The sequence below is a fragment of the Poecilia mexicana genome, unplaced genomic scaffold (genome assembly GCF_051168715.1).
Source record: "Poecilia mexicana isolate PSO_F unplaced genomic scaffold, ASM5116871v1 scaffold_8, whole genome shotgun sequence".
In the NCBI taxonomy this organism is placed as follows: domain Eukaryota; kingdom Metazoa; phylum Chordata; class Actinopteri; order Cyprinodontiformes; family Poeciliidae; genus Poecilia; species Poecilia mexicana.
In genome coordinates, this window is record NW_028263377.1 from 10,314,758 (window position 1) to 10,338,430 (window position 23,673).

A 23,673-nucleotide genomic window follows, 5' to 3' on the forward strand; every position below is an offset into this window, starting at 1 on the left:
AACTTGCTCCAGTTTTCATATCCATTTATGTTGTAGTTGGAGTGTCATTCCAGGAGAGAGGTTAGCACCATTCACACAGGCCAACATTGAGATTTCGCTCCACATTTGTAACATTTCATCCAAACACAACTGTGTTCAACTGCTAATGCGACAGACGTTAGCAGTATCAAGAGACCGTGTAACGCGTAAAAACACAGAGCTGCAGGCAGCACTCCTGTCTGAAAGGTCAGTCTGTGTACAAACAGGGAACAGAAACTCGTAGGAGAGGAAGTATAGAAGGGAGGTTTTTTAATAACCTCAAGCATTTAGTAGAAAAAAATAAACATGTGACACCACAATTAAAAGAAGTATATGTATGAAAGTAACCAGGGTATGAGCTTGTAGCTCACAACCAGAAAAAAACAAACACATAAAAACACACAAAAATTTACATTGATGATTGTAAAAAAACAACAACAAAAAACAACAGCTTTTCCATGTAGATGATATAAAATTGTGCAAGGTTTATATAAAGCATTCCACACAGGTGATCCTGAGTGGTGTGGAAGTATTAATCCTCCTTTAAAGAATAGCTAGAATCTTTACCTGAAGAGCTGAACAGCAGCTAATTATTGTAGTGCAAATCTTCACATGCTCTTAATGTCATGATTTAAAGGCTTTCGAACACTGAAAGGGTAGTGTTCACATGAATACATAGGACAGATTAATTCAGTGCAAGGCAGAACTTTTTTTTTTTTTCTTTTTTTTAAAGGACCATATTATTGCCAGAGGATGCGGCTGTCCTGTTGCTTAAGTCTCTCAAAAACTCCATATGGGATACACTGGTTCCACATCCTGGGATGAGATCAGACAAACAGAGTTAAGGGCATAAAAAAAAAAAAAACTTGTGATGTTTAGTAACGTGACTCACCTCAAAGTCTTAACTTTAGAGCACTTTCTCAAACTGGCTCCCAAACTTTGTGCTCCAATATCCGTCATCTTGTTATATTTAATGCTGTCAAATGAGAACAAACAGGGAAACACAAAGCTTGTTAATCAACATGGAACATCTGACCTAAAAGAGCAAAAATACTTTTTTTTTTACACACGATGCTTCTTGAAATCTTTCAGGCAAAAGTTGTTCACATGTTCAAACGTCATTTTCACTTGTTGCAAATAAAAAGTTGTGTAAACTCTTGAAGTGGAGGAAGAATGGCAAAGAATTGTTTTCAAGTTTTTTTTTTTTTTTACACCAAAAAATCTGAAAAGTGCGGCATACATTTGTACTCAGCCTCACCAAATCATAACTTTGTAGGGGCATATTTGCTGCCATTGAGATGTTGAAATATAAATTAAATTTTTAGCCATTTTTCTTAGAAAAACAGCTAAATCTCAATAAAATTTACAAATACAAAAAAATTTGTTGTGTGTGTAAGCGACAGCATAAATTGTCTCACTAATTAAATAATTAACAGGGAAAGATTACTGTTGCTTTTCAGAATTTTTTATTTGCATATTATCTGAAAATAATGTGATTTATTTTTTAAAACCGAATGCAAGTAATTCATATGCAAATTACATTCAGTCAGAGTGCAGAAATCACTGGATTCAGTTCCTTCCTTATTCATCAAACTATCTAAAAATATAAGCTGCCCATACAGCTCCGTATGCTTTGCATTTCACACGTAGCAAAACTTCCATAAGTTGTCCTGTGCGTTAACATTTCTGACGTCAGAAAGGGACGGAAAACTTACTCGAGGTCTGTAAGCGAAGCCATGTGTGGGAGCACAGCTGCTAAACTCTCTGCCCCTTCGTCGGAAATCACGTTACTGTACAGACTGGAGACCACAAAGATGGAAGTGAAATTTTGTGGTTCAAAAACAAGATGCCACTTATAGATGTTTGTGTAGGCACTCGTTAATATGCAAGATAATGTGCAGACCTCAGACAGTGCAGCTTGGGCAGGTCCTTCAAGGCGAGGGCTAGCTTCTTCACTCCCTGGTCGCCTATGCAGTTCTCGGACAAACTGAAAACAACGAGCTTGTTTAGCTTAGAACATTAAAAAGGAAGAAGGAAAGGGATAGACATGGACTCACTTCAGTACTTCCAGTGAGTGAAGAGAGACTAACGCATTTGCCAGTTTCTCTGCTCCTTTGTCTCCGATCTTACTGTTTTCCACGCTGTAGGACGTTTGACGAAGGGATTGTTAGAAGAGTGTTTTGTGTGAGGAGGCGACTTGAAATACGACTTGGATATGTGTACTTACTCCAAGTGCTGCAGGTTATGGAGCCCGGGGAGAAGGTCCCACAGTTTGGGAAGAGCCAAGGGACTGTTTTCTGGGTCAAGCCTTTAAAGAAGAGCGACTGTTACTGTCACCATCAGGATGACATCAATACGATTTTTATTTGTATTACTTTCACTATTTTTCTCCAGTCCTGTTCCAATTACATCACAGAGTTATATTTCCAAGTTACTCACTCAAACTCCAGCTTGTACAGCTCTTTGACTGCTGGCACCCCTTCTGCCAGGAGGGAATTTGATTGGTCGGAGCTGCAGTTAAGTATAAAAATGAATCAAACACTGAACGTTTCAAACGTGCATTGATCTCTGTGTGTGTCTTTTGCACCCCACCTGTCCGAGAGCCTCTTGCTGGTGTGTATGCTGACGAGCCTTTCCAGGTGCTCTATGTGACAGACCTGAGTGGCTTTCAGAGGATGGATCTTGAACTTGGACACCGCTTCTTGCAGGAGACCCTCGTCGCTCCTCTTCTCCAGCTCCTCCCACAGGGTGACGACGTCTGCTATGCAGGCCCTAAGGAACGCGCAGGCTCCATTTTATACATGTACACACGCTTGATTCAACTTGACGGCACAACAAAAACACAAACTAGACAAGTTATCGTCCAAGTCAAAAACAACTATTTCCCAGAGTAAAGCAAAGCATAGAATTACCCAAACAGAGAATTCACTCATCTAAACATTGAAAAATTAATATAATTGCATTCTGACATACTGTCCCAAAGTTCTTCTTCATTTTCTTTTAGATTATTAACATCAACCAATTTGGGTTGAGTCTGCATCATTACTGGAATTTATGTTGCAACAATTTTGGAGGCTCAACCGGGACGTACCAGACAATCTATGCAATAGCTTGCAAACTCAAAATGTCCTAGATACAGTTGCTGCAACAGCATGCGAGTGTGCAAACACAAAAACATCCAGAATTTCCCTCCTGCTGCAGTGATCGTATCAGAAACCTAGGATCCCAACATTCATGTGGGTTTTACTCAAACACAGCTCGTCTGCGTCTTGAACGATGTCAAAGAGATATCCGTGGCAACTGCAGCTCTTTATTCGATCCTTTCTTTGGCCTCAAAGAGAATCAGAGAACCATATCCCTCCAAGTCAGATGTTTTTTAGGTGATAAGTAGTTTTGTGGCTTCGGACAAAATGTGTCAGACTGAGGTAATCTGACTGTACCTATCGGTGTGCAGACACGTGTTTCAAGCATTAAATATAGCTATCGACTCCAGCTAGAACGAATACCTTACTGACGGATTTTTACACAATAACACAGTACTATCTGAATTCAACACAAATATATCGAAAATGCAGATTTACAGTGTCCTCAACTTACTGAGGCCTTCTTGAGTCCAAATGTCTAAATTTGTCAGATGTTTATCTTAGAATCTTCTAAGCTACCAAAAGGTTTATTCTATTTTTTGTTGCATTCTTCTCATCTAGAGACATACAGATATTGTACAAAGCCGTTTTCAATTCCTCATGCAAGTCGCAGCGGCTTTCTGCACCATCACACAGTTTTTCAGTTCTGCATGCATCCTTGGGCTGTGACAGATCGGCGTAAGAAAGCTAGAGACAGATGAGACCACTTTTATTTTTCTCCTTTCACCTGTGAATATGCCCCCGTTTAAGCATCTACCTCTACCGAAAGAGCAAAAGCACAGAATCCGGTTTTACATCTGTACAGATCCAGAAGCACGTTTCTTTTAATATGCTGTTTGTGGTTTTTTTCAGCTTCTGTCGCAGGCAGGAAATGCTAGCATGCTCCTCCTGTGTACGGCAACCGCACAGCCGTGGCAAAATTGTGCTGCATCTTCACCCTTTTTTTTAATCATAAATGTGTTTCCTCCTATCAAATACACATTTTTATAAGCACTACTGTACAGCGTGGTAGTGGTTACAGAGTGGCAGAACTTTCCTTAAACGTCATCCGTTAGTCATGTTTCTTTTTTTTTTACGGAGATACAAAAATGACCACAGAATCAAAGCAGTCTGGTAAAGTCCAAATTCGAAGATATTTCTCAGGACTTCTATCAAATGGAAAGATTTTCTCTCAACATAACCTCAAAAACCAATCAAATAAAATGCTATGACAGCTGTGGTATTCTGTCATCACGTCAAGCAGTTAGTACTTTCAAGCAGTACTTTGCCTGCTACAGTATATCGTTAGCTTGTATTGCTAACGGTAGTTAGCATTTCATTAAACTATTTCGACTGGACTTTGGACTTGGAATGTAGGAACTTTGGATTTAATGTAATTTCAAGTTCAGCCACAGGAGGTAAATAAAACTAAAACATACATTTGATCTATGTTTGCTATTTGCTTTGACTTGTTACTGCTAGTGCTTTGAACTGAAAGTTTTGGATGAAACATCACCCCTGTCCTCATTAACCTAACTATTTTTTGAACATTAACATTTTATGCTGCATTTGCATTTACCGTGCACATTTTCGGGACAAGCTAGAATAATAAAACTTGAATCAAAGCAGACATTAAAACGACTTTGTACTTATGAAAAACAATGACGATGTATATGTGGGCTCTGCAGATCCCATCATAATCATTCCCACAGTCCTGTATCTGCCTCTGTTTCTACTAAACTTCAAATCTAAGCTGAAGAAGTTAATGGCTGAGACGATATTGTGAAGCGGGTCAAAGAAAAAGCAAGCTGCAACCGTTTTGTGAGACTCTTTAGCCTAGCATGGTGGTAGCGATGCTCTGGATTCTCCTTTTAAATTCTGGATGTAACATTATCTGCATCCCTCTTAATTGAAATCTAATATAGCGGTGCACCGATTGCAGTTTTTTTGGCCGGTCACTGATTGCCCATCTTTAAAAATTCTGACCCGATGATTCTGATTTTGGCCTATAACAATTTTTTTTTCTGAAATGTCGCTAAATAAAGCAAGAAAGTTGCTGAGTTGGCAAGAGTGAGGCGACTATTGCTAACTGCAGACGTGCAGACGTGACCCGGTGGGCCGGTCTATCAGGTCAAACCTCTCTCATGGGAGAGCAGGAGAGGACAGTGGCTGATTTTCAGACGTTTGCTTATGAAGCTTACAAATAACTAATTCCAAAAGTTCCCCTGAGAGACACTGAGTTTCAAAACACTGCAATTTGAAAAGTGTGGGACTACACAAATTATAATGATTTCACTTCTTGAATTGGTCATTTTGAATCATTTTGGGAAGAAGTTAGTTTTACCTGTATGTGTTGATGTTGCTGAGGGCCACTAACGTCCTAAGTCCACAGATCTGTATCCCAGAGTCTTCCAGATCCAAACAGAAGCTCCTGCCTTCAGCTCCACCCGCCCTGAGAGCGTTTTGCACTGTGAACACATCTGGCGGGTTGAGGGGAACGCCCCGAAATGTTAGGAGTTCAGGGAGATTTGATGCCAGATGGGTCAGCATTTTGGCACTGGTGTCCGTCCCGCTCTCTTGGTGCGTGAAACTTGCTTCGTAGACGTAGTTGCACGCCTCCAGGATCTGAGCTGAACTCAAATCCCCAAAGCACAGACCTTCCAGGTGTTTCATCACCAAAGCCTGCTTACTGGCAACCATGTCCCTGAAGACCGTTTCCGAGTATGAATGAAGACTCTGTAGCTCTGTCCTGTTGTGGAACAGGAGGCCTGCGGCGATCCGCTGCGTCAGCTCCATCTCCTCCCTCTGTGGTTTCCGTCGGCCTTTGGCTCCCATCTGGAAAGGCAAGGTCTGGAGAAAGGAGTGGTCTGTCACAGACCTGGGCAGAGACAAACATTGAACTGGGTGAGGGAAATGAAGAAACAGAACTGAAAGTAAAAGGAAAATAATGAGAGATGAAAATAACAGCAGAAGCCTGTGGGCGATAAATTTTTATTTTTATGGCCAGAGTTCCTTGTTACCTTGACAAAGACAAATGGACAGCAGCCATGTAACTCTGAAGGAAAGGATTAGCCCACAACAGGATCCCATCTTCACATTCATCAGACGTTTGTGGGTTTCCTCCCTTTTCTCTGTTCTCTTCCTTCTCTACTTCTTCTATCCCTTTGTTAACTTGTCCTCCTCCCTCCGTCTCCTCTCCTTTGGAAGGCGTCCTTCTCATGAGGGACTGAGAAAGCAGCAGGCCCGTCCTCAAGCTGAAGGCTCTGAGTTGGGTGGAGACAGTTCGTCCTTTGGGAACAACAGATGAGTTGGATTTCACCCCCTCCCAGGCTATAGAGCAAAGCTGGGACAGCAGCTCTGATCTGATGGTGTCCTCGCACACGTTCTCCTCATCCAGTTTCTTCTGTCCCTTCGTCCTCCTTGCTCTTTGGTTACCAGAAGCAGCGCAAGCTACCGCTCTGGGCCTTGTGCGATTATTTTTCTGTACTCTCCTCCCCTGAGAATTGCTAGAAATGTCTGTATTTTCCATGGGTTCAACTGTGTTCATTTTATCGGCCTCAGGAAGTGACTCTGTGCTTCCTCTGTCTTTTTCCATTTTCAAGCAGAGCACCTTGTGACAGAGTGCAGTTAATGTTCTTGGTAAGGCAGCCTCGCTTTTGCACTGTTCCAAAGCTGTGCACACCAAGTGGCAGAGAGCCGGGTTCCAGCAGAGGAGGTTCAGGTAGCTGCTGCTTTTTAAGAAGTCCAAAGCAGATTCCCTAAGTCCAGGATCGGAGAAGTATTGGGAGACGTATGTCTCCACGTTCGCTGGAGTGAAGCCGCAGACCTCCAGAAAGCTGTCCGCGCGCCGGAGCAACTGGCTGGCCGTGCCTCTCGGGCGGGTGGCGAGGAGGAGCGTGCAGCCCGGAAGCAGGACCCTCTGAAGGATGCTGGAGAACAGCTGCTTCACCGTGAAGGCCTGGGCTTTGCTGTCTTTTTGCAGCGAGGCTACCAACTCCTTCTTCTGAGTCTGGAGCAGGACTTCGTAGTGCCGCAGCTCGTCAAACCCATCGAAAACGATAAGCACCCGTTTAGGAGCTGCGAGGATCTGAGCGTAAACCCCATCAGGGTCCGCGCAGCGTGGAGCGAAGGAGGACTGACTGAGCAGCAGCGTCTGGAGGCTGTGGACGGGCTCCGTTAAAGCGAGCTGTTTGCCGTCTAATAGGAAGACAAAGTCAAACTGGGGGATGCAGTCTATGGACCAGTCGAGACACAGCTTCTTGATCACGGTTGTTTTCCCCATGCCAGCATTGCCAAACAGCACGTTGTAGCGTTTCCCATTCAGGCTGTCAAAGATCTGAAAAAAGACAAACACACATTCGTTTAGTCAAAGGAACAAAGTGCCATGGGTCGGTTCTCATTGTCGCAATTGCGCCAGTTGCACAACTTTTCGTCGTCCCTCTCTGGATGCAGAGTTATTGTGTGATCGGTCAGAATTTGGTAGTCGTGTTTGTTTATGTGAAAAACATTCAGAGAACTCAACTTCTAGGAACAGTTTTTTTTATTTTTGGCCCGAGAGCAGGATAGATAGTTTTAAAGAGGAAATGCCAGAGGGTGTGGAAAAGTAAAAATGAGATCTTGCAGCTCGTCAGTCCTTATTTCCTCCTCCTCCAAACTTGTGAGCTTGTAAACAGTCTTTTTTTTCCATATTGTATCTGTCGATGTATTTCAATGCCACTGTAAACTGCGCAAAAACACCACGACACACTGCAAAAAGAGGTTTCCCAGGAGTTTGACTCAGTGTGCTTTGTGGACCTGGAAGGGTGTGTGCAAAAACAAATGTCCCACAACTATGTGACCAAGCGTCGACTGTATGACTTCAGCCTGACCATTCCTGGCTCATAAGGGCGATCTCTTTCTTGTGCCAACTCTACGGTTTCATTTTGCAACTTCCTGAATTTGCTCACACCTAATCCTTGCCGTAGGTGCAGCACGCTTGTGAAATTTATTGCATTTTGCCACCATTTAGATACAATGAATTTATTACTGCTGCATCTCTTAAATCATGTTTCTTGTGAGTCAGCCTGCTGCAAGAGCTCACTCAGGTTTCCAAGCTCTCTCCTGCAGGCTTACTGATCATTTTAAGTTGCAGGTAGGTATTTATTTTTCTGCAAATACTTGAAGAGTCTACTACTGTTACTCATACTTTATCAAATATACTCCAATATGCATAAATGCCCACCGTCTTAGCAGAAGACCTTCTCCTGCTTATCGTCGCTCTTGAGGGTACAGCCAATGAACGGCACTCCTGGATTGGTTGCTTTGTAATCAGCAGCCATTGACTTCTCAAGTAGCATTGCACCTATGTATTCCAGCACTGCAAGATGTAATTTCTTTAGAATATTTAAATGAAAAAATACGCAAATTTTCCACTCATCTGGAATTATGTTCCACAGTAAAATCTGCTACGAGGCGAATCTGTGACAGTAGGCTGGATCCCACTACACTTACTTACTTCATTTTTTTAAGCCATAACGTCCAGCTCCTCAATGATTTTACTTTTGTCATGGTCACAATTCACAGTTTTGTTTTTTGTTTTGTTTTTTCTAAATTACTAGTCTATAAAAGAAACACAGTTACCTGACTCTGTCCCATGGAGTTCTTCTGGCGGTCTATGTCTCCAGTTATGATGAGCTCCTTGTCCAGACATCTGTTCGTGTTTTTCCCAGCGCGAGCGATCTCTCTCTGGCTCACACTCACGTTCACGTAATGGGCGTTCATCCTCAGGCCTGCCTCCATATCCTGGCAGACCTGACTCATGTGTATTTTTGACTGCTGGATGTAGTCCTTCACAGCCTCTGCAGAGGAAAAACAAGTGAAGCCAATGCCAATTTATTCAACAAGGCATAATAATTGTGGGGAGCAATGAGAGGAAGTTGCAGAAGCAGACTTACGGGGAATTTCCACAACCACAGGGGACTTTGGCGACTCCTTACATGGGGATACCTCTGAAATGAAATAAGTTGTGTTGTTTTTATGTTGTAGAAAGGTAAAAAAAAAAATGTACCCAGCATGGACTGAGGGTCTGAGAAACACACTCAAGCTTACCGTTTGTGGGGGACGGAGGAGCTGCAGGGGGGGTCGTGACTTTGCTGGCTGTGTCCGACATGGAACCTGGCTGGATTGAACTCATCAGGAAGGGCGCCACTGCACCGTCCGCTACAAACACAAGAGAAAAATCACACAGACGGATTAATATTTACACAAAGGCACATGAATGTCTCAAGATTAATCCCAAGATTAAGATAAAAAGCAATGCTCACCTGGAGAGAGGGGTGGAACCTGGCGTTTGCGGGTCGGAGAGGGATTAGGAACTGACGGGAAGCAGGATTAGAGAAGACAGCGGTTATTCACTGCAAACAGCTGCCTAACATTCATCTGATGAATTTGAGACAGCTAAGGACAAAAGTATGTTAAAAACATCCACATCTATTATGAATGACAAATGGGATGTTTGCATCAAGCCCATAAAGTGATCATTTTTTACATCTTTTCTTTAAACTTTGGGTGCAGTTGTAAGAAGTTTGTGTTGACATGTACAGTTTCTACTTATGTGTTTAGCTTGTGGTCAAAGTGAGCAACATGCTCTATGACTGGTGAAATCTCTCAGATATTTCCTGTTCAGTTAAGTCAGACGTGTGAAAATCGTAACTGGTATAATATGAATGAAAACCTTATCTAGTGAAAATATCTCTTCGAACTGTCATGTTACTAGATAATCGGTTGCAGATTTACCAGGGATCGATTTAGAAGGTTAGTGTTTGTGAACATCAGTTTTTAAGCTATGTGACAGATTCCAGATTAGATTTAAGCCATTTTAGTACATGAATATGCTTTGAAATAAATTCACTTGCAGCTCTAGTTGCATAGGGTCTTTGTGATTTTCTACGGTGATTTATCCCAATCAGTCCTACCATCAACATGCTTCCATTACCGTTGTTCATGGTGTGTTTTGGTTGATGTGCATTACAATCTTTCCGCCACACAATATTTAGCCCACAAAGTTCATTGCTGGACTCTTTTTCTCAGATTTGTTGAGTGCTGCATGGATATGTGTTTTGTCAACGTTCTGAGGATCTCGGGTCAGTGGACACTTCTCTGATCAACGTTCTGCTGCCTATCAAAAGAGGCTTGAGCGTGTCTTGGTAGTAGTACTCTTTCTGTTTTGGGATGACAGACTGAACTGCATTCTGTGAAATATCGCTGCTTTAAACGTCTCCAAAGCTTTAACCCTGACCTGTCTGCTGCATGAGGCTGTTTGCCCTCTAAGCAGTATGAAGAGCTATATGTGTACGACACAGTTTTCCATTTATCCATTTTCTTCCACTTCACAGCTGTGCACTGTTTTGTTCTGGTCTATTACATAAGGTCTTTATGTATTGTTGTCACATGACAAAGTGTGAAAAACGTTTGAATGGTATGAATGCTTGGGCAGTGCCTGGCAGGTGAATTGAATAATGTTGCTCTACTTGTATGAAGTTTTGCTGGGAAGCCATAAAAGGGTGCGGGTTTGTTGCTATGAAACATTCAAATGAAACATGATCTTATTGTTTTGGCTCTGACTTCTTCTTACATTGCAAGTGATCCAAATTAAAAAACAGCAATCTGTAAGGATAAAAAGCTGAAATTTTTTTTGCATGCATTCTACTAATTTGCCTAATCAGTTGTGAAAATTATAACAAATATGTGAATATTATCTTTAGGCCTTAGTATTTGCAGCCCTCTGTTGCGCTCTGACCCAACTTTCAGAAACTCTGATCCAGAGGCTCCATTGTTAAAATCCCAGCAATAGACGCTCAAGGATATCTTTATATGTTTTTTTTGTCCACATCCTGGCTGGTCAGAAGTGTTTTGGCTACAAATCAGAGATCTATAAATAGATCCACGATGTTGACAATAATGTTCCGGTTCAGTTCTGTGTAAGAGGATCACAGCAAAATGTGAGCAAAATTTACAGCCAGCCAGTGTTGTTTGGGTACAACTAAAACTGAACACCATAAACTTAACTATTGGACCTTACATGCAGTATTATTTCACAGATTTACTCACCGAAGATGTACGTTGGCGTAGCAGCCGTGTTCGGGAGCGGGAGCCTAATAAGCGGAGGAGGGGAGGAGGATAGCTGGACCACTTTATAAGCAGAGGGGTCTGGGATTGTGATGAACTGAATGGGAATGGAATTAGCTGACTGAGGCGGGAACATGAGCAGGTTGCCCGGAGGAGTGGTGGGAAGGCATCCCACAGACTCTGCTGGAACTGACACTGCTTCGGCATCTGCAAAACGACACCAGGGTGAGATTGTTACCGTTTTCTACAAACAGGTTTTGTTCAGTGTGGGAGGGCAGAAAGCCTCCCCAGGCTGCAGGCTTATGACAAGAAACAAGGGATTGATATTCCAATTTCAAAACAAAGAAAAAAAAATATGCTAGAGCACTGCACTAAAGGTGCACTGTGATCAGATAAAGTCATCTTTATAAGCTTCAGGGTTATAGAAGCAAAACGACCATTACCACCTAAAACTGTTAACATCATGCTAACACGTACAACTGAAATAACATAGAGGAAGTCGAGCAGTGGAAGAGTTCTTCTTTTGATTGATCACATCTCAGATCACAAAATAAACTTCCTTTTTCTTGCAGCCCTCTGTTGTGCTCTGACCCAACTTTCAGAAACTCTGATCCAGAAGCTCCATTATTAAAATCCCAGCAATAGACGCTCAAGGATATCTTGAGCGTCTATTGCTCAAGATAGATGCTCTTATCAAATCAAATCACATAAAAGAAGAAAAAAAAAAGAAAAAAACAACCATACTGTTGTTTTAACAGTAGAAGTCCTTTAAGCCTTCAGTATCTCAGATAAACAACATGTACCTGGTTTGCAGAATAGATGTGGCCTGCTGATGTGACCCGTGAAATCTAGGTCACATCAAGTTTTGATGGTTTATTATGTACGTTCTAAAAAAAAAACTGTGGCGGGGACAGTTTTAGTTTTTTGGCTGTGCTGCATAGCGGATATCCATTCGCTGAAATTCATGTAGTTCCCTTCAAAATAATTTCAGTTGCTATGAGAAACTCACCATGAATGGCAGGTGGCTCAGCAGTTTCTTCCTGGGTTTTTGGTGGTTCTGTAAAAAACACAGGGGGGTTAGCCAGCTGCAGACTAACAAAATAAATCTCCAAATAAATTGTGGTCCAAGTATGACTGTTGCCACCTGAATTGTCTTTAATAGTAGTTTGGTATCACTTATTTATATCAAATCAAGTGATAGGTTTTTAAGAACATTATTTTTGGCTTAAAACAGAAATTATTCAAAAGAGATGTTCAGCAGAGGTGATTGGAAGAACCCTATGAACTGAGGTAGACAACAGCGAACCAGCAACAAGTACAACACTCCATCTGGAATGATGGAAATTACATCATTCTGGAAATGACATCATTCCAGATGTCAGAGGAGTATGACCCAACCAATTGAACATGTTCATATCCATGGGATAGGCTGCAGGTGTTAAATAACATCCAAAATTTTGTGTTTGCTTTTACAGTAGACTGACGAGCCTCAGTCTAAGAGGTGTATTTACACAGCTGACAAGATCAACTAGCGTAACTTCATTTATTTTTTTATGGTTAAGAGAACTTAGCAACAGCCTCTTGAAAAAGAGTTTGATACTTGTTAATAGCGTAGATGCTAACATTTAAAGTTTGACTTGTTTTGAAATTGCTAAAATCAGCTAAAGAAGCCTGGCTAAGTACTAGCTGTTAGCCTTTCACCAAGAGAGTTTCTTCACTTCGCAAACTATGATATGAGGTTTGCTAAACTGGAAAGTATTGCTGATGATAAACTAAAGCCATACAATGTAAATTCAAACATTTTGACTTTTATTTTTAACTGTGTTTTAGCTGAAAAATAGTGGAGTTGGTGTGCTTGGCAACCTTGCTAACTGCTACTAGCGATGCAAGCTGAATTTTTTTTTAGCACTGCAGCAACACCTTCAATATAAAAAGTAATGAAGTGTCACATTACAGATTAAGTACATGTAAACTGTCAACAGGAAAACTATATTATTTGTTTCATAAAATGATTTCAGAATCAGCCTGAATTTAAATCAGCCATCCTGTACTGAATAGGACGTTATTTTCATTCACTATGACCAGATAGAAAGATGGTTGCCATCAGTCTACCTGGCGACCGTGATTTTATGGTTATTTTTTTGTAATTGATTAGAAAGTAGGCCACTAAGTTGTTATATCATAAAATTATATAATGACTTAGAGGCCACAGAATGTGGAACTTTGCCTAAGTCTGATTCTTACTAGGTCAAGTTTATCCTATTATCAACCAACAGGAGGGCAGAAAAAAATATAGTTGTTGCCCAACTTATTCGTGACATAGTAATCTGAACTTTGGAATAATCTGACTGACTGTAAAGATGATAACTGATTAGAAATAAAACATCAAGATAGACGTAGGGTGTCACCATGCGCAATGAGTCGATTTATTTGACCGTGTGCATGTTTACGTGAACATTTCTCAAAAGACAAAGAATCACAAGCAGCCAACGAAATCTGTCACCTGTTGTTTTTTGCCTTTTCACTCTGGAGTCTCTATTGGTGCACTGCGTGGACAGAGCATCTGGAAGAGAGAGATTTAAGATGTAAACGAGCAAACACTACAGACAGGCCTGCTGAACAGCCAAACTTGAGCTCCCTTAACCTCTCTGTCTTTTTCTCTTAGGCTTTATTTTGCCCGATGGCTTCCACTGCTCTCTCTGCTCGTTGTGGTTAGCGGTATCAGAGGCCTCCAGTGCCACAGGAGTGTCACCTGCAGAGCACAGAAGGGGAAGTGTAAAAGTCACCGAAGCGGCTAGCAGACACAGTAGACAGGAACGGCTGTTTTTATCATGCCTTTTCAGAAGGGATCTGAAGAAGACGGCTAAGAAGTGTATCGTTTCTAGAGAATTTGGAAGACTCAAAGCGGGAATTGGCGCAAAGGGTGTTTCTGGCAGCAGTCAGAAACACAAGTGAAAGATAATAACCCTCACAAAAATAATAATAAAATTTTTTATTCCTTATATGAAGTAAAAGACCCCATGGCAGTGTCCATGAAAAACAAAAATTTATTTATGCTTGAGTTCAATATCATATATTGAACTCAATATATGATATATATATATATCATATATATTCAATATATGATATTGAATATATGAGTTCAATATCATATTGAACTCAACCACATCATAAGAGTTAATGGCTCAATTCTTTTCTTTTTTGGGGGCTTTTTGTTTTTGTTTTTATTTTTTATATACAAGACAATAACCAAAATAGATGCTCACTGTTTCGGGTGATTTCATCAAGGCAGTCAGGCCCCAGATCTTGACTGAAGAGCAGATTTGAGAAACTGAAGATTTGAGAAACTGCAAATAAATAATTATTAATAGAATCATTTTCAAAAATTGGGCAAAATTAATAAGGTAAGCCGCAAAGCGTCAACGTTTACTACTTACGTAAATATTCATCATCCCAGCAATGGTCCGCTATATGACCTGAAACCATAATTTTTGATAATGAGTGTTTTAATGTAAAAAGGAGGAGGCATATTGTAAAACACTGGTGGAAAATAATCAAAACTACAAACCCAAATCCAACAGGCCCGAGGAATCCTGGTCGTTTTCTTGCATCTTGGCATCTAACAACCAAAACACAGAAGTAGTAAGAAAAACACAAAGGCTGAAGAGTAAGTCTGCCAATTAAAAACATTACAAAAGACGCTTTAACAGACAGGTTTGGCTGAGCTCATTTTCTCACACGAACTATTTCTGGATGACAACGATGCAATTCTCTACTCACTTTACCGAGTAAACCAGCTCTGCTAACCACCACCAACCAGTGGGACGGGTCTCTTCTTTTTCTTTCTATCTTTGAGAACGGCCATATTGATAAGTAAGAAATGTTTCCAACAGAAAATAACTACAGACATACTCAAGCCTCTTCACAAAAAGGTGCAATGCAATTTATGCATTAAAGTGTATTAACTCAGCTTATTATCTGCATTACAGACAAATCTGAACACTTCTGTAAGATTTTTTTTTAATGTATTACCACAGCTTGGCCTAATTTCGTACACACCCATTTCTAAGAATTTGCAACCAGACTGAGGATTCATTACCCAGATATGGAGAAAATATGGAGCAGTGGTGGGCCTTCCCAGCAGTCGCCATGGAGCCTCCCTTACTAAATCAATTCTTTTACACATTGGACATTTTCATATTTCTACATTGGGGTAGACTGAATAGTTGAAATCAGATTATCTTTGTCTCATAAATAATCCGTTTGATGATCTGAAACATTTAAATGTGACAAAAAAGCAAAAGCCAAGGGAGCGTAGTGGGACACAAATGCTTCTTCACAGCACTAAATATGACGACGTTGGCAATGAAGAGGTTAATGAAGGACAGACTGAAAATAAAAAGACTGTGAATCCCCGTTTGGACACTAAAGGATGTTTGGAAAGTCAGCTGGGAATAAAAGAGGAGGCTGGAGCACAAGTAATGACGGGATTCAGGAAAGTACCAAAATTTAAATAAATACAACGGTATTTATTAAATACCAATACATTTTCAATTGTGTCCTACATGCCTAAAATTGCATTGTGGTAAGGCTGCGCCGAAGATCCACCCAGCTGAAATTTGAAAGGCAAATTCTTCATTTTATTGATAAATGAAAAGCGAAAACAACGTCCAACTCTGGCCAAGAATTATTCGGAAGCAGAAACTCACCCCAACTTCAAGAGACCTCGATTGTCTACGGCCACGACTGTGCGCTTATAGGCGTTTGTTTGAAAATATCCGAATGTGGCTATTGGAAACGAAATAAAGCCTCCGGGGTATTTTGTTTTTTTCCCATTCCTGTTTATCTCGATCTCACCTTGAACTTTGCCTTTCGATTTAGCCAGTACAAAGCCAAAACACACCCACACCCTATAAAGATCACACAGAACAGGTGATCTTTGAAACTTGGATAGGAGACTATAAGGCATGCCAGGACAGGTAAGCTATAAAATGCCAGTCTCAGTCAGTGCCTTATCTATACGGAAACCAAAAAAACCCCCCATATTATAGAAAAAAAGAAATCCCAGCCAAAACAAAACAATGGCCTGGCATACACAATGACTGATCAGAGGAGAGTCACTTTGTTTTGGTTTTAAGAATATTTTCAGCACTAGTCACCTTTATTTACTAGCAATCAGGCAGGAAGAGGACAGAGGGGATTAGAGCGAAGATATGTGGCAAAGGAAAAAAAGACGGCTGAGTTGAGGTCTGTGACCTCTAACCACTGTGCCACATGATGCCCTAGAGGAGACTCTGTTTAACGACAAAATAACAGCTGCGACGGAAAATGATCACTCCTCTTTAAATGAATGCAAAGACGACATTCAAACGTGAATTTTGTGAAGTTTTAGACACGCTTCATCAAACTGTCTGAGGTTCTCATCATCTTCACCAAACTGCGTATGTGACCTTTTAATATTGGCTAAAAGATGTTGTCTTGTAAGGCAATATGCTTTTTCTTCAACATACAATTCATTGAGGGCACATACAGTTACCCAGAATTCACTGGTACATGTAGAACTTGGAGTTACCGCCGTTATCTTGAAATCGTGACCAATCTTCTATTGAATATGTAATTTGAAAGCTGCACAAACATTTCGTTAACAGACTTTATGACATAATAAGTCCTCTCTTGAACTTCCCCACCATCACAGACATTTTTGTCCTTTTCATGGACAGCAGCCATCCTGAAAATTAAAACGCAGAAACTTCCCCTGATTGGAATAAGCAAAGCTTTGCTGCATCTCCTTTTTAAAGAATGATTTATAAAATTCCCTAAGGTGTAAACAGTCCTTAATCATTAAACAAGAGCAGAGGATGAAAATGGACTGGGAATAAAACCATTATGAGGTCAAGCCTGCACATATCCACTTCATCAAAGTAGTATCTTTGTAGAGTCACTTTGCAGCTTTATGTTGATCTGATTTCTCACAACTAATAAGTCAATAGTAAAAATATACGGAAATGCGTTTGTTGGACATTCTTTTATTTTTTTTTGCTTTTAATATTGGGTTTGAAAGTGGGGGCAGATCATTTTGTGATCAATTTTGCCACCAGCGACGAGCAACTGGAGCAGCCTGGAGCTAACTCATACCTGACATGGCTAACGTTTCATATTCACTTTAACAACAGACCATTCAAAGTAATTTCTTTAATTCTACCCATATTCTTCTGTGAGAAAATGTGCTTATATGACTCCAATAAACAACATCCCACATGAAGTTCAGTCAGAGTTGTTTTTGTTTGTTTTATTGTTTTTTTTATGAGAGTCAACACAAAAAATAGGAAAGAAATGGAAAAATGGTGTAATACAAAAAAAATAATTCTCTCCAGAATGCATGAAAATACTCAACCATACATTTATAGTTATAAATGTATAACTATACATTTGGATACTACTTTTGCCCTTAAAGTATTCAATTGCATTGCATGGATGTAAACATGTGGTCATGGCCTAACAAAGAGACACAATGTAGGCAACAACTTCTAACTTTGCTCACATCTCTAAATTAAAATGTGACAGTGAGGTCAGAAAAAAGTATTTGTGGCGTTGAAGAAATGTAGGCAGTACAGACGTGTCACACTTTTTTTTTTTTTTCCATTAAATCTCAACCAAATTTGGTCTTCATGTCCAGCAACCCAGAGACGTCATTAGCAGAGATGCTGTTCATCAAAAGCAAGGGGTTTTACCTGACAGCCCAGTCCAGCATGGCTCTGAATTTAGCATCACGTTTGTTTACTCACACGACATATTAATGTCAAAAGCAGGAAGTGAAAACCAGGCTTTATTTACATCTCCCTCTACCTTCTGCTTCTCATTGATTAGCGTGAAATATTATTTTCAAATCAAAGAATATGTGCATGTTTATCCAATTTCGGGACTTGCGTGTACTTTTTTTTTTTTAAAACTTGCGTAGCGATAAAACCCGCTGCCAGTGTGTGAAGAGCAACACATCAACTCCAAATGTGGGTTTACAGATTGTTGAACAGACGGTCAAACTCTTAATAGTTTAGGGGCAAAAGTCGCATCTGTTTGCTCGTATCAGCCATGCGCCTTCATAAAGAGCAGAGCTAAATCCTTAAAAGGGAAAGTCCAAAACTTTCTGTGCACACTCAACTTACTAGATACGCGCAAGTTTGCGACCGCCATGTTATAGTTTCACCTTGACTGGGTTGTAACGAGAAAACACAGGTGGTCTCTGAATTCCCCTCATCTTTCAACGACCAGCAATTCAATTGTTGTTGCTTCTGTGCATGCCAGAGTGAGAATTTGATTACATACATGCGCAATAGAGTCCGCATTTTAGTGCTTCTGGATTTAAAGTTAAACAGGCTTAACAATAAAATAAATGATGGCTATGCATTTAGGATTATTCGAGGTAAAAAAAAATAAATAAATAAAATAAATAAATAAATAAATAAATAAATAAATAAATACAAACTTCTGAAATTAATGTGATCATTATAATCACCAAATAGCTTAAGTCACGCAAAAATATTTTCCTCTTTATTACCCCCCAAAAATTAGCATAAAATATTTACGTCTTATGCATAGACCCCTAACTATGCGTAAGCACGTTGAAAATGCGCACCCAACCTGTCCCGTTATATGAAGGACAAAGAATTTACCTGTCGAGTCTCCCTGGACGCTGCTCAGGTCCTCTGAACTCTCTCCTGTATTTTGCTGCATTTTCTTCTATGTTGTGGCATATTTCATGCCACACATCACACTAAACGCTCCAGACAGCCTATCCTCGGATAACCCGCAGCCCCACTGCGTATAGGCGCAACAGCATCTGCCGGTTGTATGGGCTTTTGCTTTCACTTTTACCAGGACGCCAAGCTGCGGGGCTTGGTTTGCACCACGGTGGGCCAAGACCGCATCGTCTGCGTGCACATGCATAACCGTACTTTCGTTTTTATGTCCCAGACCAGAGGCAACAGAACTCAAGAAATAAAAGAAATGAATAATAATAACTCTCTAGAAAGAAAATCATGGTGCAGCTATACTTTAATTTGCCGTTGAAAACAGGTTTGGTATATGCATACATCAGCACCGAGTCTAATAAACCTGAGGGGAAAACAAACAAAGCTGCCACACCTCCCTCTGTCGATTAACTGCACACAGTGCTGTGAGAAAACATTTGTCCTCTTACACGTTTCTTCTGTTTAGTTTTTTTTCTCACCCCATAAAACAAACTTTAACAGACAAAGATACCGAGGAAAATAACAGGTAACGCTCAGATTATTATCTTTATTTATTAAAATTACAACTTAACTTTTTGCCCTCCTTTGTTAATCATTTACTGTAAATAGATTTGGGGTTTAATTTCAATGGCCTGGCTTGATTACCTGTGCGACCGGTAGAATTGTAAAAAGCTCAAATCAAGCTAAAAGTTCACATTAGTCCCCAAATCTATAGTGAAACTCAAGTCATTGTTGTCCTTTATTGTGGAAAGAGTTACAAATCCTTTATTATTATTATTATTTTAAGTACAGTGAGACCCAACATTCCAGAACAAAGACATCATCACACTGGCAGCTAAAAGCCTTGGGAGCAGGAAATCAGGCAGAATACAATGGCTATCTCTTTTCGGTGTTATTGTCAAACACACCTCGGCTTTCCCCGAGGTAAAACGGTGTTCTGAAACAAAACAGGAAGTCTATCACTAAATGGCTGAAAAAAATGTTAATAGAAATAATGAAGAGCTTGGATTGGCTGCGTCAATGTCTTACTTAAATCCACTTAAGATGATGTGGAACGACCTTGGAAAAGACAGCTCCTGCTCAAAATCCCTGCAACATGTTTGAAAACAATTCTGAAAGGGACTCCTCGAGTGTGTAAATCATCCACTGTCTGCTCCCACAAAGCAGCCATTGCTATGAATTGGATTGCTAAATATCTTTCTGATAACACCTGTTATTTGTAAAGCCTATAAAAACTATACCTCTGCCCCCTTGGCCGTTTTACCCATTTCATTGCTTTTAAAAAATCAGTCATTATCAAATTTGGCTTAGGTGACAAAAAATACAATAACACATTTAATGTCAAAGTGAAAACTAATTTCTGCAAAAATAATAACATACAGTTATGTAATGTGAAAGATGTGATTGCATAAGCATCCACTCCATTGACAATAACTGACCTAATTTAACAGAGGTCCAACCAGTCAGTGCTAGTAAAGGAGATCGCCAAAATGCAGTGATTGTATCTCAAGTCATTCTAGGTAAAGACGCCTGTCCACTCACTGGTTAATCAGCATTCCTGGCTACAATTATGGCATGAATGCAAAACAACAACAAGAAAATCTGAGAAAAGGTTATTGAGAAGTATTAGTCATGGTAAAGATACCAAAACAAATTTCTACGGCACTGTACATCCCCTGGAGTTCAGTTAAATCCATCATTCAGAAGTTGTAGGAATATGGCCGACTAAGACTGAGATTATTTGACTAATTGTATTACAATGTTTCATTTCATGTTACATGGCAACACGCTTAAAAACATGGCTTAAAACTGGGAAACATCTAAAGGTTTTAACGACTATTAATCATAAATCACTGTCTCCTTTCTTCTCGATACAGTGGTACCAATGTTTGAACTCCTAAGATCATATTTCTTGCAAGAAACCCAACAACACACACACAGTTCATCTGACCTAACATAACACTAAGCACAGGTGTTGCGTGGAAAGTACCTGCCCTGCTTGCTCACCAAAGATAACAACTCCCTATATGGGTTGGATCACCCAAACTAATACCGGTCCACCTTTAGCAGCGTCCTTTTTGCCTCTAAGCTCTTAATGTTTACAACAGTGCTGAAAACATCTTTTTCATTTATTTGTGAACAACAAAATGTGCAATTGAGAATAAATAAAACCACAGCAGAAGACTTATGGGAAAGCTGATTGTATCCACATTACTGAGTTGCATGCCGGAAATATTTGATGAGCCAAAACTATTTGGACTTGGTCCCCTGCAAAAACCCGGTTTAGTGAATTGTGTTAATAGGTTTTACAAAATCTGGATTTGCTATGGTTAAAATCTAAGAGTTGATCTCCTGTGCTTTTTTTTTTTTTTTTTTTTTTTTTACTGTCCTCAGACGACCTTTCCTAAAACGCCACTGGCTTTGATAAAACCTTGCAGTACTTCCCTACAATCGTTTAATTCAGAAAGTCTGCTATGAATCACAGATTATCCAAGAGCTGAATAAAACTGAAAGGGATCTAAGAAGTCATAGCCCACCACTCGCTGACACAAGATGAAACTGAAAGTAAACTCTACCATCCCCACAAGGCGTTCACCAAAAATAAACTGCCTGGCAGATTAACAAGTCAACAGAAGGCAGACTTTCGGTTCTGGATAAAAGGAGGGGGGGAAATGGAAAGTACCTATATACCCAAGAGGAGAAGAAAAAAAAAAGCTCTCCAACAAGTAATAGAATATTTGCTTTTACAGAAAACTCCTGGTTTTCCACATAAATAAGATCAAGAGGACAGAGAATAGAGGATTGCAGGATCTAGCCATACTAACACTGGAATGTTAAAATCGAAACCACTTTTTTCATGATTCGAAACGTTGAAACTCTCAGCTGTCCCATTTACCTGTAATTTGAGCCCAAATACTTTAAATGATGATGATGAACAAACTTACCACAATGTAAATCCGTCTTTTCTTGGAATTCTCCATCTTGGTTATACATTTCTGCATCTTCTAGGTAATCTGTTAATCCTTCTGCGAGACTATAACGAGAGGCATCTTGCAGAACAGTTCTGCTGTCTTCAGGCACATCTGAATGTAGCAGGTCCCTGAAAGTGGCTTCAGACAGTCCTGACTGTGGTCCACATTGTTGATATGGTGCATCTGGTGTGAAACAGAACAGGTCATCCACTTTGTTTGCCGTCTTGCCAACTGGACACAGAACGTCGAATTTGCCCTCCAGTATTTGGGTCATGTATCCCGCCTCCGTTGCTTCGCAGGCTTCAACAGGTGAGGCGTTTCTTGTCGCTTCGAGGATCCTGAAGTCGTCCGCGTTGAACACAGCAACCCCGCTGATGGTAGAGAAGTGAAGCTCTTCTCGTTCTGACCTGCCTGCATCTGTGTCACACGCAAAGCTCAGCTCTTCACACTCAAAGTCGCCAACGCAGGTGTCAAGTGAACTGCAAGTGGCTGCAAGCTCCATTTCCTCCTCCTTGTCCAAAACGACACTCTGGGCTTCATCCTCCAGCATCATCCTGTCGCTTATTGAGCAGCTGCTTGGCCCACAGGGCAGCAGGGTCTGCAACATCCCTCTCCCTCTGTCCCAGTTCTGCCACAGAGGAACAGCAATCCTCCTGGCCGATTCCTCTAGCTGTTGTAACCACACCTCCTCACTTTCCTCATTCCCCATGTTTATGCTTTCATTATCACTAGGAGGCTCACTCCTTGCACCGCTCAGCAGTTCTGCTTTTTCATCACTGGATCTGAGAGTGCAGTCATACACTGACAGTGAGGAAAGAGGGTCCTGGTTGAAGTAGGACATGTCCATTAGAACTTCTTCCAATAAATCCTGCATTTCCTCCTGATTTCGCTGCAGAATTTCATGTTGGAGCCACTTGTTCTTCTCCAGGGTAAATCTTGTGCTGTTTGGTTCCTCTATTAATGAGACCGATTCTGTTTGTTCCACATTGTGGTCACCAGCGAGAGATTTCGATCCGCTTGTTCTCACTCGGCTCATCGGTTCTTGGTTGAGGTCCAACTGAGCCACGGATCCTGGAGAGTTTAAGTTCTCATCCAGCTCGACGCATCCTGGTTTGCTCGTGAATTTAGGCACAATGCCATCATTGAGCCAGTGCAGATTCAAACTGTTCCTGTATGCCTCCGAGATGATCCCCTCTTCCACCAGACCCTCCAGCAGAGCGTGAACCTCACCGGGCAGCGCCACGGTGAGGACCGACCTCACCTGGTTCAGGACCTCGGCGAACTGAGCCATGATGTGGACACCGGCCGCCAAGGCATCCAGCTCCAGTTAGTGAGATGCCATCTGATCAAGACGATAGATTTCGTATGTATTTTTTTTTAAAGGGACACTGCTTTTGTCCAGGAGGAGGTTTCAAATCGAGTGGGGGTGGTGTTTCGTGGTTGGAGTGGGAGGTCTGCTTCAGAACCGACGGGAATGCATGCACCAGACTGGAGGTGGCAACGTCATACGCGGTATTAATAGTAGTTGGAAGTGAAATTTTGTAAAGCTTGCACAACTATGAAGTCAGGAGCCATTTCTCATTTACTTTATGTAAAGTTTATTTATTTTTTGCTTTACAAAAAAACAAAAAAATTCTAAATGACTTGAATAGGAATTAGTTTCAGAAATATTTCTGATATTTTGCTGGGTTTTTTTTTTTTGTCATT

General features: G+C 40.7%; 1 protein-coding gene across 1 annotated transcript; it reads right to left on the bottom strand.

Moving 5' to 3' along the window:
• Positions 1–7: 7 nt before the first annotated feature.
• Positions 8–23,324, bottom strand: ciita (class II, major histocompatibility complex, transactivator). The gene is made up of 22 exons (XM_014982676.2): positions 21,940–23,324; positions 14,815–14,865; positions 14,684–14,722; positions 14,513–14,593; positions 13,891–13,998; positions 13,750–13,809; positions 12,256–12,303; positions 11,229–11,453; positions 9,443–9,493; positions 9,228–9,338; positions 9,074–9,127; positions 8,760–8,977; positions 6,161–7,476; positions 5,485–6,018; positions 2,611–2,790; positions 2,458–2,529; positions 2,246–2,326; positions 2,076–2,159; positions 1,922–2,005; positions 1,734–1,817; positions 911–994; positions 8–834 (listed from the first exon to the last, which is right to left on the bottom strand). The coding sequence occupies exons 1-22, from the start codon at positions 23,255–23,257 to the stop codon at positions 759–761; spliced, it is 4,959 nt and encodes a 1,652-aa protein (XP_014838162.2). The 5' UTR covers positions 23,258–23,324; the 3' UTR covers positions 8–758.
• Between the last annotated feature and the right edge of the window lie 349 nt (positions 23,325–23,673).

Coding starts and splice junctions, on each gene's coding strand:
- ciita (XM_014982676.2), bottom strand. CDS start 23,257: ATGGCTCAGTTCGCCGAGGTCCTGAACCAGGTGAGGTCGGTCCTCACC. Junction 8,978..9,073: donor TGTGGTTGTGGAAATTCCCC/GTAAGTCTGCTT, acceptor TTTCCTCTGCAG/AGGCTGTGAAGGACTACATC. Junction 7,477..8,759: donor ACTCCATGGGACAGAGTCAG/GTAACTGTGTTT, acceptor GTCTTTTTTCAG/ATCTTTGACAGCCTGAATGG.